The sequence below is a fragment of the Portunus trituberculatus genome, chromosome 21 (genome assembly GCF_017591435.1).
Source record: "Portunus trituberculatus isolate SZX2019 chromosome 21, ASM1759143v1, whole genome shotgun sequence".
NCBI lineage: Eukaryota > Metazoa > Arthropoda > Malacostraca > Decapoda > Portunidae > Portunus > Portunus trituberculatus.
In genome coordinates, this window is record NC_059275.1 from 8,799,985 (window position 1) to 8,818,322 (window position 18,338).

The 18,338-nt window shown below is 43.9% G+C and overlaps 1 protein-coding gene across 6 annotated transcripts in view; it reads right to left on the reverse strand.

Moving 5' to 3' along the window:
• The window catches only part of LOC123506875 (adenomatous polyposis coli protein-like), a 367,568-nt gene that overhangs the window by 36,411 nt on the left and 312,819 nt on the right, over positions 1 to 18,338 (reverse strand). For all 6 annotated transcript variants that reach the window (XM_045259244.1, XM_045259242.1, XM_045259241.1 and 3 more), the window contains 17 exons: positions 15,826 to 16,128; positions 15,369 to 15,446; positions 14,104 to 14,244; positions 13,563 to 13,684; positions 12,705 to 12,980; positions 12,262 to 12,391; positions 11,549 to 11,731; positions 10,825 to 10,973; positions 9,203 to 10,540; positions 7,515 to 7,761; positions 6,904 to 7,142; positions 6,352 to 6,512; positions 5,864 to 5,987; positions 5,414 to 5,535; positions 4,676 to 4,827; positions 4,031 to 4,159; positions 3,319 to 3,500 (listed from right to left, as the gene is read on the reverse strand). In XM_045259244.1, coding sequence (XP_045115179.1) covers positions 3,319 to 3,500; positions 4,031 to 4,159; positions 4,676 to 4,827; positions 5,414 to 5,535; positions 5,864 to 5,987; positions 6,352 to 6,512; positions 6,904 to 7,142; positions 7,515 to 7,761; positions 9,203 to 10,540; positions 10,825 to 10,973; positions 11,549 to 11,731; positions 12,262 to 12,391; positions 12,705 to 12,980; positions 13,563 to 13,684; positions 14,104 to 14,244; positions 15,369 to 15,446; positions 15,826 to 16,128 — 4,076 coding nt within the window. The remainder of the gene's footprint in view (positions 1 to 3,318; positions 3,501 to 4,030; positions 4,160 to 4,675; positions 4,828 to 5,413; positions 5,536 to 5,863; positions 5,988 to 6,351; positions 6,513 to 6,903; positions 7,143 to 7,514; positions 7,762 to 9,202; positions 10,541 to 10,824; positions 10,974 to 11,548; positions 11,732 to 12,261; positions 12,392 to 12,704; positions 12,981 to 13,562; positions 13,685 to 14,103; positions 14,245 to 15,368; positions 15,447 to 15,825; positions 16,129 to 18,338) is intronic.

The following is an 18,338-nucleotide window of genomic DNA, read 5'->3' on the forward strand; positions in this document are numbered from 1 at the left end:
ATGATGGCTTTTCACGTCCCTTTTAGTTTTACGCCTCATATCTCGTTACTACTCTCTCTCTCTCTCTCTCTCTCTCTTAATACCATGTGGGCTTTTCACGGGAATTTATGGGCTAAAGGGGGTACTTTTTGGGGTACCTCCTATCTCAAAGCCCACCCGCTAGGAAACCGTTGCCCCGAGTGAGGAAGCCCAACCTACACTCGGACTGCGGACAGGATTCGAACCCGTGTGCTTGGAGACCCCTCAAACCCCAAAGCACGCATGGTTCCACTGTACCACTCTCTCTCTCTCTCTCTCTCTCTCTCTCTCTCTCTCTCTCTCTCTCTCTCACATTCTTCTATTTCTCCGGTTTTTTCAACTAAATTCCTTTAATTCCTTGCTTTAAATACTATCATTACTTATTTTACTATGTCTAAAAATGGTGTCAATTCTATCACAAACTGAGTAATATTTCGATGCTAATTAATCAAGATTTGAGATAAGTCTGTATTTCAATGTGTGTGTGTGTGTGTGTGTGTGTGTGTGTGTGTGTGTGTGTGTGTGTGTGTGTGTGTGTGTGTGTGTATCTGTACTTTACCTGTGAGTCAGTAATCATCCTTCACTATCTTTCTAATTAACCTTTTATCTATTCTCTATTCATCACTATCACCTTTATTTATCTACCTGTCACTCATCACCACCACCATCAATAACATCACCACCATTACTACCACTTCCACCACCACCACCAGCACCACTATCACTCCACTTATCTATCTCTATCCTACACCAAACCAGTTCCAATCCTCACCCAGCAACTCCACCTTAGCAACACCACCTCCGCCACCACCACCACCGCCACCTTAAAGTCTGTGTCGCAGTGTTGCCAGAACCTCGTAATCTCAGAGCACGCTGCTGGCTACACTGCTTCCTTCCTTTTGTGTGTTTGGGGGGGGGAGGTGCGGGACAGGGGGAGAGGAGAGGGGGTGGTATATAAACGCTACACAAATTCAAGTAAAGTGTTTGAAAATTGAGGAAAAAGAAAAAGGGAAATTAAGGTTATTAGAACAAGGTGTGGTGAGGTTTGTTGTTTGTGCGTGTGTGTGTGTGTGTGTGTGTGTGTGTGTGTGTGTGTGTGTGTGTGTGTGTGTGTGTGTGTGTGTGTGTGTGTGTGTGTGTGAATGACAGGTGAGTGCGTGAGTGCGTGCGTGAATGTGTGCGTGAATGAGTGCAGAGTAACGGTAAACTATACTATTTGTGTTAGGTATTTGTTTTTTGTTTTTTCCCTGAGTGGTCTTTTTGGGTCATATTTTCATTTTACTATCTTATTATTACTTTTTCTTTCTTGAATTTACCCCCTACACACACACACACACACACACACACACACACACACACACACACACACACAGTCGCGGTCGGATATATGAAGTAACTGCGTCTCTGTGTTTCAAGTCTTCCTTTAAATCTGAACATGTCCATCAGTTGTATACATATTTCGTAACACCACCAGTTGACCCGAGGACTTGAAGCAGCGAGGTAACAGGTTTACTCAACAATAACAACAAATATATAAGTGTACGAATGAAGAGTAGAAAACAAAATAGAAAAATAGCTTTCCATATTCATTTTGCTTACTATATGATGATTTTATACAGCTTCAAAAACTTCCGTGGGTGATTAAAATAGTGAAGATTGTGGCCATTAATCTTCTGACCTTCATAGACCCTTCCTAATGTCAATAAAATGGTCTAAATATACTCAAAACGTATGGTAAAAATGTGCCCCAGTACTGAAGGATTAATATAAATAATAATAAGCGATGGAGAACAACCTGAGCGCAGAACCAGGCCATCGTGAGTAAGCGGTAAGCGGTAAACGGTAAGCGGTGTTGTGTGCTGCGGTCAACACGGCAAAAACTGGCGGCGCGGTGTGGGGCTGCGAGGAGTGAACGGAGCCCTGTGTGGCAGCGCCTGGCACTGCACGGCCACGGCCACTCGCTGTGTCATAACTATCAACTCGGACATCATAACTATTTACCGGAACGCTCACTTGGTACACACTTTTCATTTTCTGTCACTGTTGGTCGTTCTTTTCCTATTTGAACCGTTCTTTTTTTAAACATTAACCTTTGCTGACTTAGTTTACATTTTAACGCTCCCTTGGTACACACTTTTCATTTTATGTCACTGTTGGTCGTTTATTGCTATTTGTCACGTTCTTTTTTAATCATTAATCTTTGCTGACTCGCTTTAACCCCTTCAGTATTGGGATGTGTTTTATATATGAATTTTTTGGTGTGATTAGAACATTTTATTTACATTAAGAAGCGTCTATGGAGGTCTGAAGATTAATGGCCACAGTCTTCACTATTGTAATCCCCACATAAGTTTCTGAAGCTGCATAAAATTGCCAAATAGTAACATGAATGAATAGGAAAACACGTCCTGGTACTGAAGGTGTTTTTTTTTTTTTTTTTTTGCATGAATTCATTTTAACGCGACGTAAAGTCAACTGAGGTGAACTTACTTATGTTCTCGTTTTAGCGTGATTCATTCTAGCTGTTCATTTACGCTATACAAACGACAACACTGCTTTTTCTTCTATGCTTTTTTAGTACATTTGAAGTCAGAACAACTAATCAAGAGGAAAATGTACGGATTAGCATCATTCACTTACACACACATAAGTCAGATTTGATAACTGGACATATGAGAGCAGTTCAAATGGTCAAACCTAACATCATTTCATTACATTAGCCAGATATTGTATTATCCAATTTTAATCCCATTCTTTTTTCTTGTAATTGCTTATTAATGCTTATAAAGATTTCATACATTGCTCATGGTTCTTAGTGCATATCGCAGTGAAAGGATTGAACAACGACCGCTGAGCAACACTATCACAATAAACCTTCAAGTAACACAATAACAACCCACATCCTCATGCTCCAGGGACCCTGCGTCTATGTACACTCGCCTCCCTACCTGATGACGCAGCCTTGTTTATGTGTATATATGTATGTATGTACGTATGTATGTATGCATGTACTGTATATTAAATGCATGTATGTGTGTTTACATTAAGTGCTTGATGAAGCCCCTTCCTGCCCATACCCTTAGCTAGAACACCATGTCAACTTAAATTCAAGAGAAGAAAGACCCTATTGAAAAGTGCATTTCCTCGACATGAAGGTGGAGAGATGGTGAGTACAAAGGGCATGGGGAGATGAGAGGTGAGAGGGGAACACACAGGAGAGATGTTGAATATAAAGAAAACGAGATGAAGGTGGACGCAGCACCAGAGGGAGACACAAACAAATGGATAGGTCACACTCACGTATTGTCGGGCATGCCAGAGCTGATGCACTCCGCCAGCAGGTCCTCGCTCTCAGAATCAGTGTGGGTGCTGGATCGCGTGCCGGAGTTTTCGCGAGATCGGTCCTCGCCTCGCTCCTTGGCGCCCTCCCTCACCCCCTCCTCCTCCGCCTCGCGCGCCACTGGGCTCAGGCCGCCACGCTCCTGCACAACAACAATAAATGACATGTTTTTAGTCACCTCCGTCATCTCGCGCCACATTGCTTTCCCCTCTCCTGTGCAGGGATGCCTGAGAGTGACTCATCCTGAACCTCGTGGCTGCGGGGAATGACCCGCACACAGCAATGAGTATTTGGCTTAATATTCATCGCCAGGGTTTGATTAGCTGGTGTAGCTGACTCAAAACAGCCTCTCATACCACTCACTCACTCACCTACTCTAAAAAAAAGTCTCAGATTAGATAACCACATGAAAAGGAAATTATATCTAAACTTTTCTAATAATAATAAAAATTGTCTAAAACAACTTGACACCAAATAATCACAGAAAGTCTCGGTTGTACTTACATTACTCTAATAACCGCATTAAGTGGTCCAAATCTGGGCTTAACCTTTTCTAAACACTCAGTAAATGTTTTCGCCACAGACAACAACCTCCAACACACGCCACACCACCAACACTCCTGCCCCACACACGGTAAAGACAGGAGGGAACAAATAACACGTCCACCTCACCTGTCCGAGTCTGGGAATACTGGTGGAGATCCTTCCTCTAACCCCAGCAGGACCCCGGCCGGCAGAGAGGGACGCCTCGCTGCCGGTGGTGGTCTCGCTGCTGTCCTTGCCGTCCCCTCGCAGACGATCCTGATAGAGACAATGGTGAACGACTGACTGACTAATGATCCCATGATATGATAACAGAATGATGATAAGGGAAGTGTTGTTCAGAAGGAAAAGACTGAAGGGAGTATCAAAGCACAGCAAGGTATTTGGCAATCAATATAAGTGAATGCAACCAAATGCATTAAACTTACAATGTTTTAGCATAATGATTAAAAGTAATGGAGAAGTAATGATATCCTTTGCTCAAATGGTGAATGCATAATAAAAGTGAGAGAGAGAGAGAGAGAGAGAGAGAGAGAGAGAGAGAGAGAGAGAGAGAGAGAGAGAGAGAGAGAGAGAGAGAGAGAGAGAGAGAGAGAGAGAGAGAGAGAGAGAGAGAGAGAGAGAGAGAGAGAGAGAGAGAGAGAGAGAGAGAGAGAGAGAGAGAGAAGAGAGAGAGAGAGAGAGAGAGAGAGAGAGAGAGAGAGAGAGAGAGAGAGAGAGAGAGAGAGAGAGAGAGAGAGAGAGAGAGAGAGAGAGAGAGAGAGAGAGACTTACTCTGGGCACACCATCATCTACAACTGGCAGGTCATCATCAATAGTGAGTGATGAGAGTGAGGTGGCTCGAGAGAACTCTACGGGGGTGCCTTCTTCTACAAAGGCTCTGGGTGCCTCGCTGAACACTCCAGTGCTGGTTCTTGGCCCTGGAACTGATCAAACACTCATTAAACACACACACACTCACACACAGAATGGCCATGTGTACATCTGATGCCTCCTCGTTGCTTCCCTTATTTTCTTATGTTCTTTACCCCTTCAGTACCAAGACACATTTTCATAGTCATTCTGTTTACCATTTTATACAGCTTCAGAAACTCATGTCGGGGATTAATAGTGAGGACTGTGGCCATTAATCCTCTGACCTCCATAGACCCTTCCTAATGCCAATAAAATGGTCTAATTGTACACAAATTTCAAGGTAAACAATGTGTCTAGTATTGAAGGGGTTAACTGTCACTTCAACTCATTATATTCCTAATTGGGTAAGTTAAGGCTGCATTGGTCTTTGGGGATTATGAAAGTCACTAACTCACTTCCTGACATTAACTGTTTATTTCTCAGCAAACCATGATGCTTTTCCAAGTCAAGATCTACACAGTGAAGGAAGCAGCAGTGAAATAAATGAGCTGAATGAATCTCAACCTCACCTATCCTAACCCCAAGACAACAATCCTAATGTTGATACTGTCCTGGTCTTTTATTAACATTCAGTGCTGAGGAAGGCTGAGGACTCACTCTGTGCTGGTGGAGGCTTGAAGGGCTGTGAGGGTGGTCTGGAGCGCTTGGGGCTTGGAGGAACAGTGTGGTTGGGTGAGTCTGGAAGGTCACTTGGGGATATTGCACCACTGGTAAACCGGCTGACGGGAGAGAGACAGAGAAAGACGACCATTAATAAAAAAACTAGTGCAGACTGCAGAAATTCATTGATATTTTCAGCTGAAGAAAAAGAAATAAGCTAAATAATCATCATCATCATTTTTGTTTAATGTCTGCATTTTCCCATTTATGTTGGGGTTGGATGGGCAATGACTGCTTTCCAAAAACTAAACACAAATTAATAGTTCCTTTTAACCTCACACTCACTAAAAAGAAAACCAGGAAAATAAACTAATAAACAGCAGAAATTCACTGTTCTGTGAAGTAAAAATACACCACAAAACTTGAGTACATAAACCGTCACATTACCTGAAGTCCGACACAACGGAGCTCCTGTCGTCATGGATGGACTGAACCTCAAAGCTGCTGAGGGAGGAGACGGAGGTGGCACGGGAGAACATGAGGGGTGTCTCCTCGTAGTGAACACTCTTGCCTACAGGGGAGACAGGGGAGACAGCCATGTGAAGCACTGTGTGGCTCAGGTATGATAGTCTTCTTTCTCTTTCAAGCATTTCTCTCAACACAAAGCACTTCATTAGCTCTAGTCTCAGGGATGAATGAGGATGGGAAAAAGTAGAAGTCACTGGAGAATGTTTTGACTTAAGATGTGATATTCAGTGGAAGTAGTATTTGTATTTCCACTCTGTCTCTCTCAACTTGCTAACCTGAAGTGGGCTTTTCAATATTTGTTCCTGTATGTCATATGAACCTGTGTGTTTAAGAGAAAGAAAGAGATACAATGTCTTCACCTCTCTCTCTCTCTCTCTCTCTCTCTCTCTCTCCCCAGCATGTCTTACCTTCTGGCCTCTCCATCTGCTGTGAGGAGGGAGTGTGGCTGCCATCCTGGGTGGTGTCCTCGATCTCCTCCCCTGCTCCCTCTTGGCCTTCCTTCTTCTCCTCGGCTGTCCCCTGTGGCTTGTGTTCCCGGTCCTCAGCCAGGTCCCCGAGGAGGCCGTCCCTGCAGAACACCAAATTGTACTAGTGTAATGCTTTCAACAGGCAGATCCTATGATGAGGTGTATATGTCAAGGGTGTAGCTAGATGTGGTAAAATAAAGTGTTTGAATGCTACACTATATAAATCAGATTAATTTATTTATCTTTCCTTTTTCCATTCTTGTGTATGTAGGTATTGCTCTTGTTACTTTATGTGTAGTCCAGCTGAATCTCAAGTTATCAAATTACATGAAATACTGGTTTATTTCCATTTACTGGCAGAGAAAGGTTAAATTTTGAAGAAAAAGAAATTAGAAAGTTATAAATCATAAGACATTTTCATTTAAACATTAGCTCATCAAATCCAAAATAATAAAAAATCAGTGTTCATTCCCAGCAGAGAGTTATGCTGACCTGGCATTGTTGGCATTGATCTCCCCACTGGTGAGGGAAGAGACTGAGGAGAACCTGGAGAGGGAGACAGGCGTTCCCTCCACACAGTAGGTCACCGGCTTGTCGGGTGTCATCATGCCGGAGCTGAGGCCACTCTTTCCGGGCGGGCCCGGCTGGGAGGGCAGCGGCTCCAGCGTGTCACGTCCGTCATCCTCAATGTTCTCCAGCTCCTCTGCTTTGCCCTTCTTCTCTTTCTTTTTCTGTAGAGGAGAATGATAATACTTTGAGTGTGAATGTATGAATGAAGATGCTTTGTTTGGCTACTTCTCTTTAAAGGTATCTTTTTCTTTTTCAAGTAGGTTTTAGGCATGAGGAAATTTGTCAAAGGGCAACAAATAGGAGCTAAAAAAAAAAAAGAGGATAAACTTAGAACAACAAAATGGATTATCAAAAGCCTGAGGATAATATCTCTGCCTGGTACAACACAGACATAGGAATTCCTTTTGAGACAGCTTTTGTATTCAAGTTAAACCGACAACATCAAATTCTCAAGAAAATATTGATAGACCAGTGCTGATCTTACATGAAAAAAGACTAACCAAATTAATAAAAAGATCAGTAAAAAGACTCACCTCACTGCTGGTGGTCCCGGCTGCTCCCTCTCTGTCAATCTCCTTGATGGCGGGCTCTCTCAGGTCTGTCATGGAGTTGGCGGTGGAGAAATTGTAGGGCGTCTCATAGGGAGTGCCCTCAGTATAGTATGTCTTGACTGAGTCATCGTGCACGGATGGCTCAAAGAACTGTGCGGCGGGTTCTGGGGGAGGCTTGGGGGGGCGGCGGTACAAGGCAGCCTCGTCACTGTCTCGCTCCTCTGAGTACCTGCAACACACGGGGACTCCAGGTAGTGGTGATGTACAGGAGTGATGGCAAAGATGTCTGGTTGTATGGCCAAATGTGTTTTTCATGAAGGATCTTTTGGTAAGGTTGTTCTGAGATGATCCTGTTATGTGTGTTTTGCTGTTTTTTTTTTTCACATGACTCAGGAATTAGAGGGCAACAAGTGGCACTTCAAACTGTCTCCTGAGTGGTGGGTGGAGGGGAACACAGCCTGACACAACACAGCTCACAGCTTCTTGTCAAGGGTCTAGGGGAACTCCAAGCTCTCAAGACTGTTTACACACACCAAGCTCAGCTAAATGTGAGCCAATGACTAACAAAATGGTGTTATCTACAACGGGAAACACAGTGGAACATTATCAGTGCTTTTAGAAAACTTGTATATTATTTATCAGAAAATCTAAGCCCATAATTAAGTGTCTCAGTTCAAGGTTTCTTCAGAAATTAGCATGACAATTGTTTTATGGTTCTTAATGGCAACATGGCAACATGGCAGCATCAATACTTTTGTAGTGATTCCCTCTCCATTACTTTGTTATCCTTTCTGTACTTTTCCTGGTTTGGTAATATAAGGAAAAGACAACCAATCATCTCTCTGGAGCCTGTACCCAGAAAAATATTGAATTCCCTGATAGTTTCAATTGAATTTGGCTGATAATGATCTTATTTCACTCAGAAAACTATGTAATGACATGATAAAGAATTTCACATGGGTAATTCTTAGGACACATTATTACACACTGTTATTTTGTAAGTAACATTTAGGACCTTCAAAACTCTCTCTCTCTCTCTCTCTCTCTCTCTCTCTCTCTCTCTCTCTCTCTCTCTCTCTCTCTCTCTCTCTCTCTCTCTCTCTCTCTCTCTCTCTCTCTCTCTCTCTCTCTCACACACACACACAAGAACTGATAACTGTGTTAGCTGAGGAGGAGTTACAGGTGTGAGGCGAAGCAGTCTAGTCACTGCAGCACTGCCTCCAGCCTGTGGCCACACACCGGGACACACTAGGGCGGCTAGCACCAAGCTTTGAGTACCAAGCATACGCTAGTCATATTGGCACATCACAATAGTTACAAACCACTGACGGGTTTTCTTTGGCTCATTTTTTTCACAAGGAATGTTGGCGTCTGTGCCTTGTACCGGTCCCTCGCACTGCTACTGATTAGCCTCGGGCAACTCCACCAGAACCAGAGCCTGACCCAATAGCACACTGTCCAAGACCAATGGTGAGTAACTAAGGGTGATACAAAATGCTGCAGCCATTGTTTAGTAATGATGTCAGTTATATACAGCTTTCTTCTAGTCTACTCTTCATGGTAACATAAATTCCAGGACTTTGTGCAGGGTGATATTAATTTATAAAGATATTATATCAACTGCCATACTTGATGGAGAAGATGACACAGAACTGACTGGAGACAATTACCTTAGACTGAAGTTGGTGGGTTGGTCCAGGTCTGTTTCAGCATAGCTGCCAAAGTTCTCCGGATCTCTCTTGGCCTCGGCGTGTGGCTCGGACTTCCTTGCGTCCGCTCTCCTCTCCACCACATAGTTGTCTATCTGAGGGCTGGGCCGCTCCACACTCTGGGTCATGCTGGCCATGGACTCGTTGGTGGGTGTCTTGAGGGTGGTGCCTGTGCCACACTTCAGGCTGTAGTTCAGTGGCTCATCCTGGGAGTCGTTCTCAATGTCCACTTCTGCCAGGTTGCGGCTGTAGTTCACATACTTGCTGTAGTAATTGTAGTGTACCTCATTATGAGGCTGCTGCTGTTGCTGCTGCTGTTGCTGCTGCTGCTGCTGCTTCCCGTTGACAAAGGTACGTCCTGGAGCACTGCGATCCTCCTCAGCAGTGGTGGAAGGCCGCCGGCGTGGGCTGAAGGGAGGCTGAGGTGAGGCACCGGAGAAGGAGCCATTCCTGGTGGCCTCTGAGGTGCTGCTGCTGAGGCCATTGTTGAAAGGCAGGGCTTCGCCGGACTGGCTGGCAAACACGTCCTTGGCACCGCGTACCCGCGCCGCAAAGATCTCATCGGCACTCGTGTTGAAGTCCTTAGACTCCAGGTGGCGCTGCAGCTCATCCTGACTCATGTGGGCAATGTCGGGCACGCAGTGTGAGGGCGGCGCCATGGAGCGCAAGGACAGGTCCAATGGACGCCCGGCCTCCCCTATCCCTTCCCGGCCGGCCTGCTGGTGACGCATCAGTATCTGCCGCATCCGGTCATGGGAGTTGTCAGAGTGCGTGGATGATATGGAGTCTCTGCTCTCAGACCTCATGTACTGCGCTCCCAAGGAGTGGAACATTGGCCGGGGGCCGGGATAGTACTGGGTGGCATCCCCAGGCTGGCCATAGAAGTGTGGGTCTGTGCCTTGTGGGTGTGTTGGGGAGGAGCGTGGGGACGTCTCAATGTTATCACAGGTCTCGGAGAGGGAGGGGTCCAGCTCCTGCTCCAGCGCCTTCTGCTTGCGTGCCTGCAGGGAGGGCAGCCCCATGCCATGCCGGGGGTCGGTGAGGGACATGCCCTCTGGCCGTGCTTGGAGCAGGTTCTTCAGGGCTGCACTTGATCCCATAGATATCATTTTGTGTTTGGAGTTGATGAGGGAACGGAGCATTGGCACAGCGCCCAGCTCCCACAGCATCCGCTGGTCCTGGGAGCACCGGGCTGAGAGGTTCCACAGCGTGCCGCAGGCGTTGCTCACCACAGTGAGGCTGGGGGAGCGCAGCTGGCCCAGAAGTGTGCTCAGTGTGTTGTGTTCCCTCAGCACTTGCCTGGCCGGAGGAAAAGTACATAATGAGGATATATTGCAATAAAACAACCACATCAATACCAACAAGTGCTGCTGGTAAAGTATCAGTTCTATTGAATCTAACTGTATCTACAGCAACAATAGTGAGGGAATTCAAGCCACATTAACAGAAATAATAAATGATAAATAAATAAATAAAACATTAACATATACTTCATCCAAAATAACCATCTCTATTTACTTCTGCTGAACCTAAAGGAATAATACAATACTAAGAGAAATGCAGTGGTGTGCAGCAACACTCACCGAAGATCTTCCCTCACAGCAATATGACTAGAAATGTTCCTGAGTATTCCTCCTCCGTTCTCCACGATGGCGAGGGTTTTGGACTGTGACTTATAGGTGAGTGTGCTGCAGATGAAGGCCAGTGCTCCGTCCACTGCACAGATCTCAGCCTGCAGAGTGAGTCCCTTCTTCTTACACACAACTCATGAGTACAATGAATGAGCACTCCTTAATTTTAATTTTGTCCATATTTCTACACATACAGTACTGACTAAATTTTGTCCATGTCAGTATATGAATACAGTACTGATATATTGCACAAGTTTGTAATGCATGCAAGTATAAACAAGAAACAAATGACAAATACTCTACAGGATAGGATCCAGACATTTTTCTAACCAATTCCATGATAAAGACTGATACACAAAGCCCTAATAGATATTTGATGAAGGGAATAAGTACCACAGTGCAGCAGTTCTACAGTTTTAGACAACTTTTTCCATTACAAGTGGCAAAAAAAATGATCTCTGTGTGAGTACCAAGTAGCAGGTTCCTCATTCATCAGTGGATGTGCAACAGTGAGGATGACGAACAAAAGCTCTAATTAAGATAGTCACAGAGTGTGTGTCACGTGTGTTTCTAAGCTGAATAAAGTTTATGATTTGTGTCACTAATATAGCACTGGTTTCCTGCAATGGGTCCACCACTAGCAAGCCATTCGCTGCTTCACCACAATTAGACACACCTTATTAATACTACAATGAGCAGAGAGGTTCCACACAGCTGACAGGATGACCTTCAGTGTGGACTCCTTGCGGGCGGAGAGGGCGGCCTGCATGAGGATGGCCACGGCTCCCACGTCCCGCAGACTGGCCTTGCTCCCTCCGTCGGCCCGCCAGGACAGGTTCCTCAGCACACTGGCAGTCACCTGAGACACACAAAGACACAGAATACTCCACTAACTTCTCACACAGTTGGCTGCATCCTACACAGAAGGTGAGGCAAACTGCAAAAGGCAACATCCTTAGAAAGATAGATCAATGGAAATAAAGTCATTCAAACAACATTAATAGCTTGCATGACTTCCATAACTTGTTCTCTGTCAAAAAATGGATAAAAAGGAAAAGGAAAGTGAAAATCAATGAGGCTACAGAAAAAAAATGTAATTAGAAACATAAAAACCTAAGTAAACCAAAGCAGTATCATTAAGTCATATAATTTTCACAATTTGAGCTAAATATTTTGTGTAAAAAGTACACTCTTAGTGTAAGATCTGAGATTTGTCTCTAGTTTACTCTCCAACACAAGAAAATAATAAAAATATTGAATTAAGTATTCTACATTTACACAACCTCTAACAACCACACCCAAAATAACAACAGCAATGTTGAGAGGATAAGCAGTAATGACAGCAGTGAGGCTGTGGATAGTGATGGCAGCAGTGCACCACCCACCCACCTGTCTGAGGTCCTCGCTCGGGGAGTGGAGCTGCGACACCAGCGCCCGCATGAAGGAGCGGAAGGAGCACAGCAGCGCCTTGTTGGTGCCGTCCCCGAAAGTGAGGTTGGTGAGGGCCATGCCAGCGTACCTGCAGGGATCAGAGTTAGTGGTTGTGCAGGTCCTGATGTGGCTGCCTCACACCTCTATCCTTCACCTTGGACTAACTATAACATCACATCTTTCTTACTACCAGGAGATGGTTTTAGCAAAGTTATTATCAACATGTCTAATCTACAAAAGCACATTCATTAATATTATTTGTTTTCTTCCTCCCCAGAGTCTTCCACAATGAAATAACATCTTTGTTTCTAATACTTCCCTAACTTCTAAATGCTTTATAGAACATACATTTCACTACTAGCACTACCCAGCACTCTCCCTCTCCCAGCACTATGGCTCACCTCCTGAGTGTGATGCAGTACTGGTCTGATGTGGTGGAGCCGTGTCCCTCGTGGTCGCGGCGGATCAGCTCAGCAATGGCATGGAGGCCGCCTAGCGTGCACATGGCATGGCGGTGGTCCTCATCGAAGGACAGCTTCATGAGGGCGGCCATGGCAGGACACGGGTGCCGGTCCATGTCGTCCTCCAGCAGCGGCCCACGCCCTGCACTGGTCCGTTCCAGACGCTCATACAGGTAGTCTGAGTAGTCCCGAATCTGCTCCAGCAACCTCAGCACCCTGCAGGGAGTGGTGGTGTGGTGGTGATGATGGCAGTGGTGGTTAGAGGTGATGAGAGGTAGTAGTGGTAATGGTGGTTAAAGGTGATGAGAGGTAGTAGTGGTGGTGGTGGTGGTGGTTAGAGGTGATGAGAGGTGGTGGTGATGATGGTGGTGGTGGTGGTGGGTGATGTCAGCCACACATGGCAAGGCACTAATTACTGATAAGCTATATTCTTTAAAACCTTCAGCATACAGTATAGAAAGATTGTAAACTTGAATCAAATGTGAGTTTTTCCAATTAATGTTTTCTTTATTTTCATGTTTACTGTGAAATTTTATTCAGAAGTATAAATTGTTACTCTACAAATCAAGTTCTCACTCATGAATACAAGTTCAGCCTTTATAAATAACAATAAGATAAATTATTTCACTTATGATTTGAAAAATATTTACTATTCTTAAATCAACATTCATTTCAATTACTCAAAATTACATATGAGAAAAATGTATCTGAATAACTTTAAAGAGCAAAAATAAAACCTCTTTCAGCAGACACAAGACAGCACCAGACACCACCACCACCACCCAGGACCAGCAGTACCTTGCTTCCCGCCGGCCACGCTTGTCATCGGGGTGGGAGTGGACAATGTTGTGCAGTGCCTGTGCTGCCCGGAGCCTTGTCTCTCTGGTGGGTGCCACATCACCGTCGCCGCCATGCAGAAGCTGGCCGGTGGAAACAATGACACAAATAAGTACTGATCACAATACAAGTTATCATGTTCATGTCAGAGAAACTACAGCAGGACAACTTCCACATTAATGAAAAGGCAAACTACTGAAAGCATCTATAATAGCAACTCTATCAAAACACAAAAAATAAGCATAAACCTTTACATGAAAACTTAATGACATGTGTAACAAATTACAGGATGACAAGATGACCCCAAAGGTTCACCACAAAAACAGTCTTGAAAACAGCAAGACTCAACATCAAAGACTATATCACCACAGAAGTACATATGTAAACAAAAACTTTGCTCTCTCACCACGACTATTTTCAAAGCACACAGATACAATTCACCAGGTTCTCAGCAACACACACAAACACACACACACACACACACACACACACACACACGCACCTGGATGAGTAAGGGGAGACATCCGGACTGCCGCATGGCCACGCAGGAGTCAGGGGAGGAGGACATGGCCAGCAGCGTGCGACTCATGTCATCCCGGTCACCCGAGGAGAACATAGAGAGCAAGCCGTACACCATCTCCACCTGCCGGCACCACAGACATCTCAGACACCAGCACTGGCACTCACACACACACACACACACACACACACACACACACACACACACACACACACACACACACACACACACACACAGACTGATGAACTTATGGTAGGTAAATAAAAATCTGAAGTTTTAGTTTTGTATCTCTCTCTCACAATGAAAAACGTAAGTATAATTTCAAGATAAAAACTGAAATTAACAAAAGAAAAAAAAAAAAAAAAAAAAAAATTGGTAAAATTTGAATTAGGAAGATTTACAAGACAGTTATACATAAATTTATAAAAACATTGGAATATTTTATGAGAGATGAACACCTGAAAAGGCAAAAGAAAATTTGGAAGAGGGAAGATCTTTGAATAAAGCAAAACATTACAAGAAATTATAAGAAAGGTGCATATATGAATTTAGGAAGGAATTAGTTAAATATAAAGACAGGATCAAATGAATGTTGTTTACACCATGAATACTATCAAGTAAACGCAATTAAATAAAGACAGACACACACACACACACACACACATTGATGACCCAATAAACTTTAAGACATTCTGTGGCTTGCATCATCCATAAACATGAACTAGCATGTTTGGATGTATTTGTTTGCTCTAACTAATTCTCTAATTCACTCGGGAAAAAATGCGTAATCTTGATGTCAAAACACTAAGGATTGGCTCTATTTCAAGTAGCACACGTGACACTAACTGACATGAAAAGGATTATTGTCATTGAAAGAAAGGCTCAGTGCAGGAAAGCCCTTTATTACTAGGCATGATCTAAAGCAACAGCCTGCTAGTTATTTAATGCCATGTAAAAAGTGGCATTCAGTTATATTCCATGAGCTGTCTACTCAAAAAACAGCACATCTTGGATAAACACTGCAATTAACTAATATCAAATCACTTGCTGAAATTCCTTATGTACCTAACAAATAAAGCTACTACTAAGTGAATATTTTATTCCCACCCACATTCCTGTACTAAGTCTATGTTCTATGTGAATAATCTATGAGCCTGTGAGAATGTTTGCTAAGCACCACCAAGGCTCACTGTCTCCCTGCTAAGAGTGAGTGGAAAGGATAGTGAGGTGGGCACTGTGTGTAGTACCTTGTTGGTGAGGAGTTGCTGGGTGCTCTGAGCGCGGCGGTTGGTCACGCTGGAGGTGGCCATGATGCCTGGGACCTCCTGCAGTGGAAATGACAAATAAAATACAAGTTAATCAGATAACATGTCAAAAAATCGTGCCAGTTTCTTGGGAATGAAAAACAAAAGAAAACATTATTTACAGATCAAATTTTGACTTTCTGAGATGAATGTAATTTGAGACATAATCCAGAATCTTTATCCAAAGTACATACCAACATCAAAGATTTTAAAGTAATTTTTTTCTAAATCTATCAATGTACATATAATGAATCACTGCATGAGAAGTGTGTCCAGTTTCTCCTGTGTTTGCATTCCCTTCTCACCACTCAATGTCCTTTCACTCCATGGACCAGAGCAAGTAAATCAACATTAGTAACATTCCTGAGTTTGCCCATGAGATGGACAGAGCCAACAGTACCTGATTGTTGTTCTTGTATGGCATGCCCATGGAGGCTGGGCTGGAGTGCCACAGTGCCTTCTCGAAGGGCCAGGCGCCGCGCAACACAGCCTCGATGGCGGGCGGCAGCTTTCCGGCCGGTATGTCCTGCTGCAGTAAGGTGTCGGTGGGGGAGTCAAGGTCATTGGAGTTCTGGTTGGTGAGGGATGGCCGGCCCCGGGGTGGCATCCTCTCAGCGGGGTGGTGCGGGGCAGGGTCCGACTGTAAGGAGTCCATCTCTGGGATCTCACTGATGTCGTCAGCTGTGGCGTCCTCATCCTGCAGCTGCAAAGACAGACCTTATGAAGCCTTTAGGATGTGACATTATCTACACACTACAAAAGATGACCACAATGAAGCCTGGACATGACCCTAACCACTACATCACCTACACAACTGCAGAAACACACCAGTGAAGTCCTCTGTACACTGCTACATCACCAATATAAATTTACCAATGGTGATGATAGGTGGAAAAAGGAAGAAAGGGTATGTTTCTATAAGGGACTGCCACATGTAAATCTAATGACTCCTACCAGCTTCTCTTATTTTCTTATGTTCTTATGTCCACGAGTCAGCCTATGCAGCAGCAAAACATGTCCTTAGTGAAGCTTTCTGGACTTGACTACTGCATTACCCAAGCCACACAGCTGCAGAGTGTGGCCTCAATTCAATCTGGACATAATTATTATGTTACCCGGGCAAGACAGTGAGCGCCTTGATGAGACCAGCTAGACATTCAGTCCAGGCTCTCGCTGCAGTGACCCAAACCAACACTTATACTCAAATTGAAGCTTTATCTTTTAGGGTCACCAGTCACCACCAATCCTTTACATATCACAACTCAAGTCTCCACAATATTGATTTCATTTACAACAAGATGGAATTTAACGTATGTCTATTGTAGGTAAGTTTTTTTTCCTTGCATAAACTTAATTAAAACATAATATCCTTGAATTAAGCATGAAATGTAACTTTTATGTGTTAATGAAGTGTTAAATGTAATGTCCATCTTATTAATTAAGTGTGGCATGTAAAACTTCTATCTTCTGATTCCTCAATTAAGTGTGACATGCAAACTTTTATCTCTTGATTAAGTGTGGAGCATAACTTTTATCTTTTAAATGTGAGATGGTAGTCTGACCTTTTCATCATGAGAAAAATGCCACCACTACTGCCAATATGCTTTCTCTGTGTGACACCCAATAATCTTGTAGCATATACTCTCTTATCTCGCGCTGAATTTCACAATCTCTTCATCTCTGTCCATCCTCATTACATATCATCTCCATCTAAGCTTTCTAAATTAGCCACACAAGCACTCCCCACCTCCCTGCAGCCCATCAGCCATGCCCATGCCTGCTCTTCCCCTCCCAACACGAAACACCTCCCTCCTCCTCCTCCTCCCTCCAATCTCAAACAACCCCACAATTTACAGCCTGCCCCTTTGCCCAGTGTGTCATCTCCCTTAATATCTGGGTAGGGATAAACAAACATCAAGGGGGAGAACAGTGTATAAATCCCCACAAAGCCAGATAGCTGCCTCACCCACTTTCCTGAATGTGTCATCACCTTTAATAAATCGCAAGACACGAAGGTATAAAAAAAAAAAAAAAAAAAAAAAAAAAAAATACATGAGGAAAAATTACAAAGTATGTTAATATCCTTGAATTTTACTCCTCCCGGCTGGTGCAAGGCTGTCTTTTGGGATCTGGCACGGGGACAGTCTTTCTCTCCCTCTGTGTGTCTCTCTGTCTCCATGTGAAGGGGAGACATTACATACATGGCAACACACACATGTTCCTCTGTTCCTGATTGTCATGATCAGGAACAATTACTGGAGGATCTGAATAGTTTGCCTTTTTATGTGTTGGTGAGAACAAGAGAAAATTTGAAGGAGAGGAAAGAAGGAACCAGATAAATATGTGGAAGAAGAAGAAGAAGAAGAAGAAGAAGAAGAAGAAGAAGAAGAAGAAGAAGAAGAAGAAGAAGAAGAAGAAGAAGAAGAAGAAGAAGAAGAAGAAGAAGAAGAAGAAGAAGAAGAAGAAGAAGAAGAAGAAGAAGAAGAAGACTACTAAGACTACTACTACTACTACAACTACTACTACTACTACTACTACTACTACTACTACTACTACTACTACCACCACCACTACTACTATTATTACTACTACTACAACCACCACCACCACCACCACCACCACCACCACCACTGCTACTGCTACTACTACTACTACTACAACCACCACCACCACTACTAATATTACTACTACTACTACTACTGCTGCTACTGCTGCTGCTGCTGCTACTACCACCACCACCACTGCTGCTGCTGCTGCTGCTGCTGCTGCTGCTACTGCTGCTACTGCCACTAGTACTACTATTACTACTACTGCTACTACCACCACCACTACTATTATTACTACTACAACTACTACTACCACTAGTACTACTACCGCTACTGCTACCACTACTACTACTACTACTACTACTAC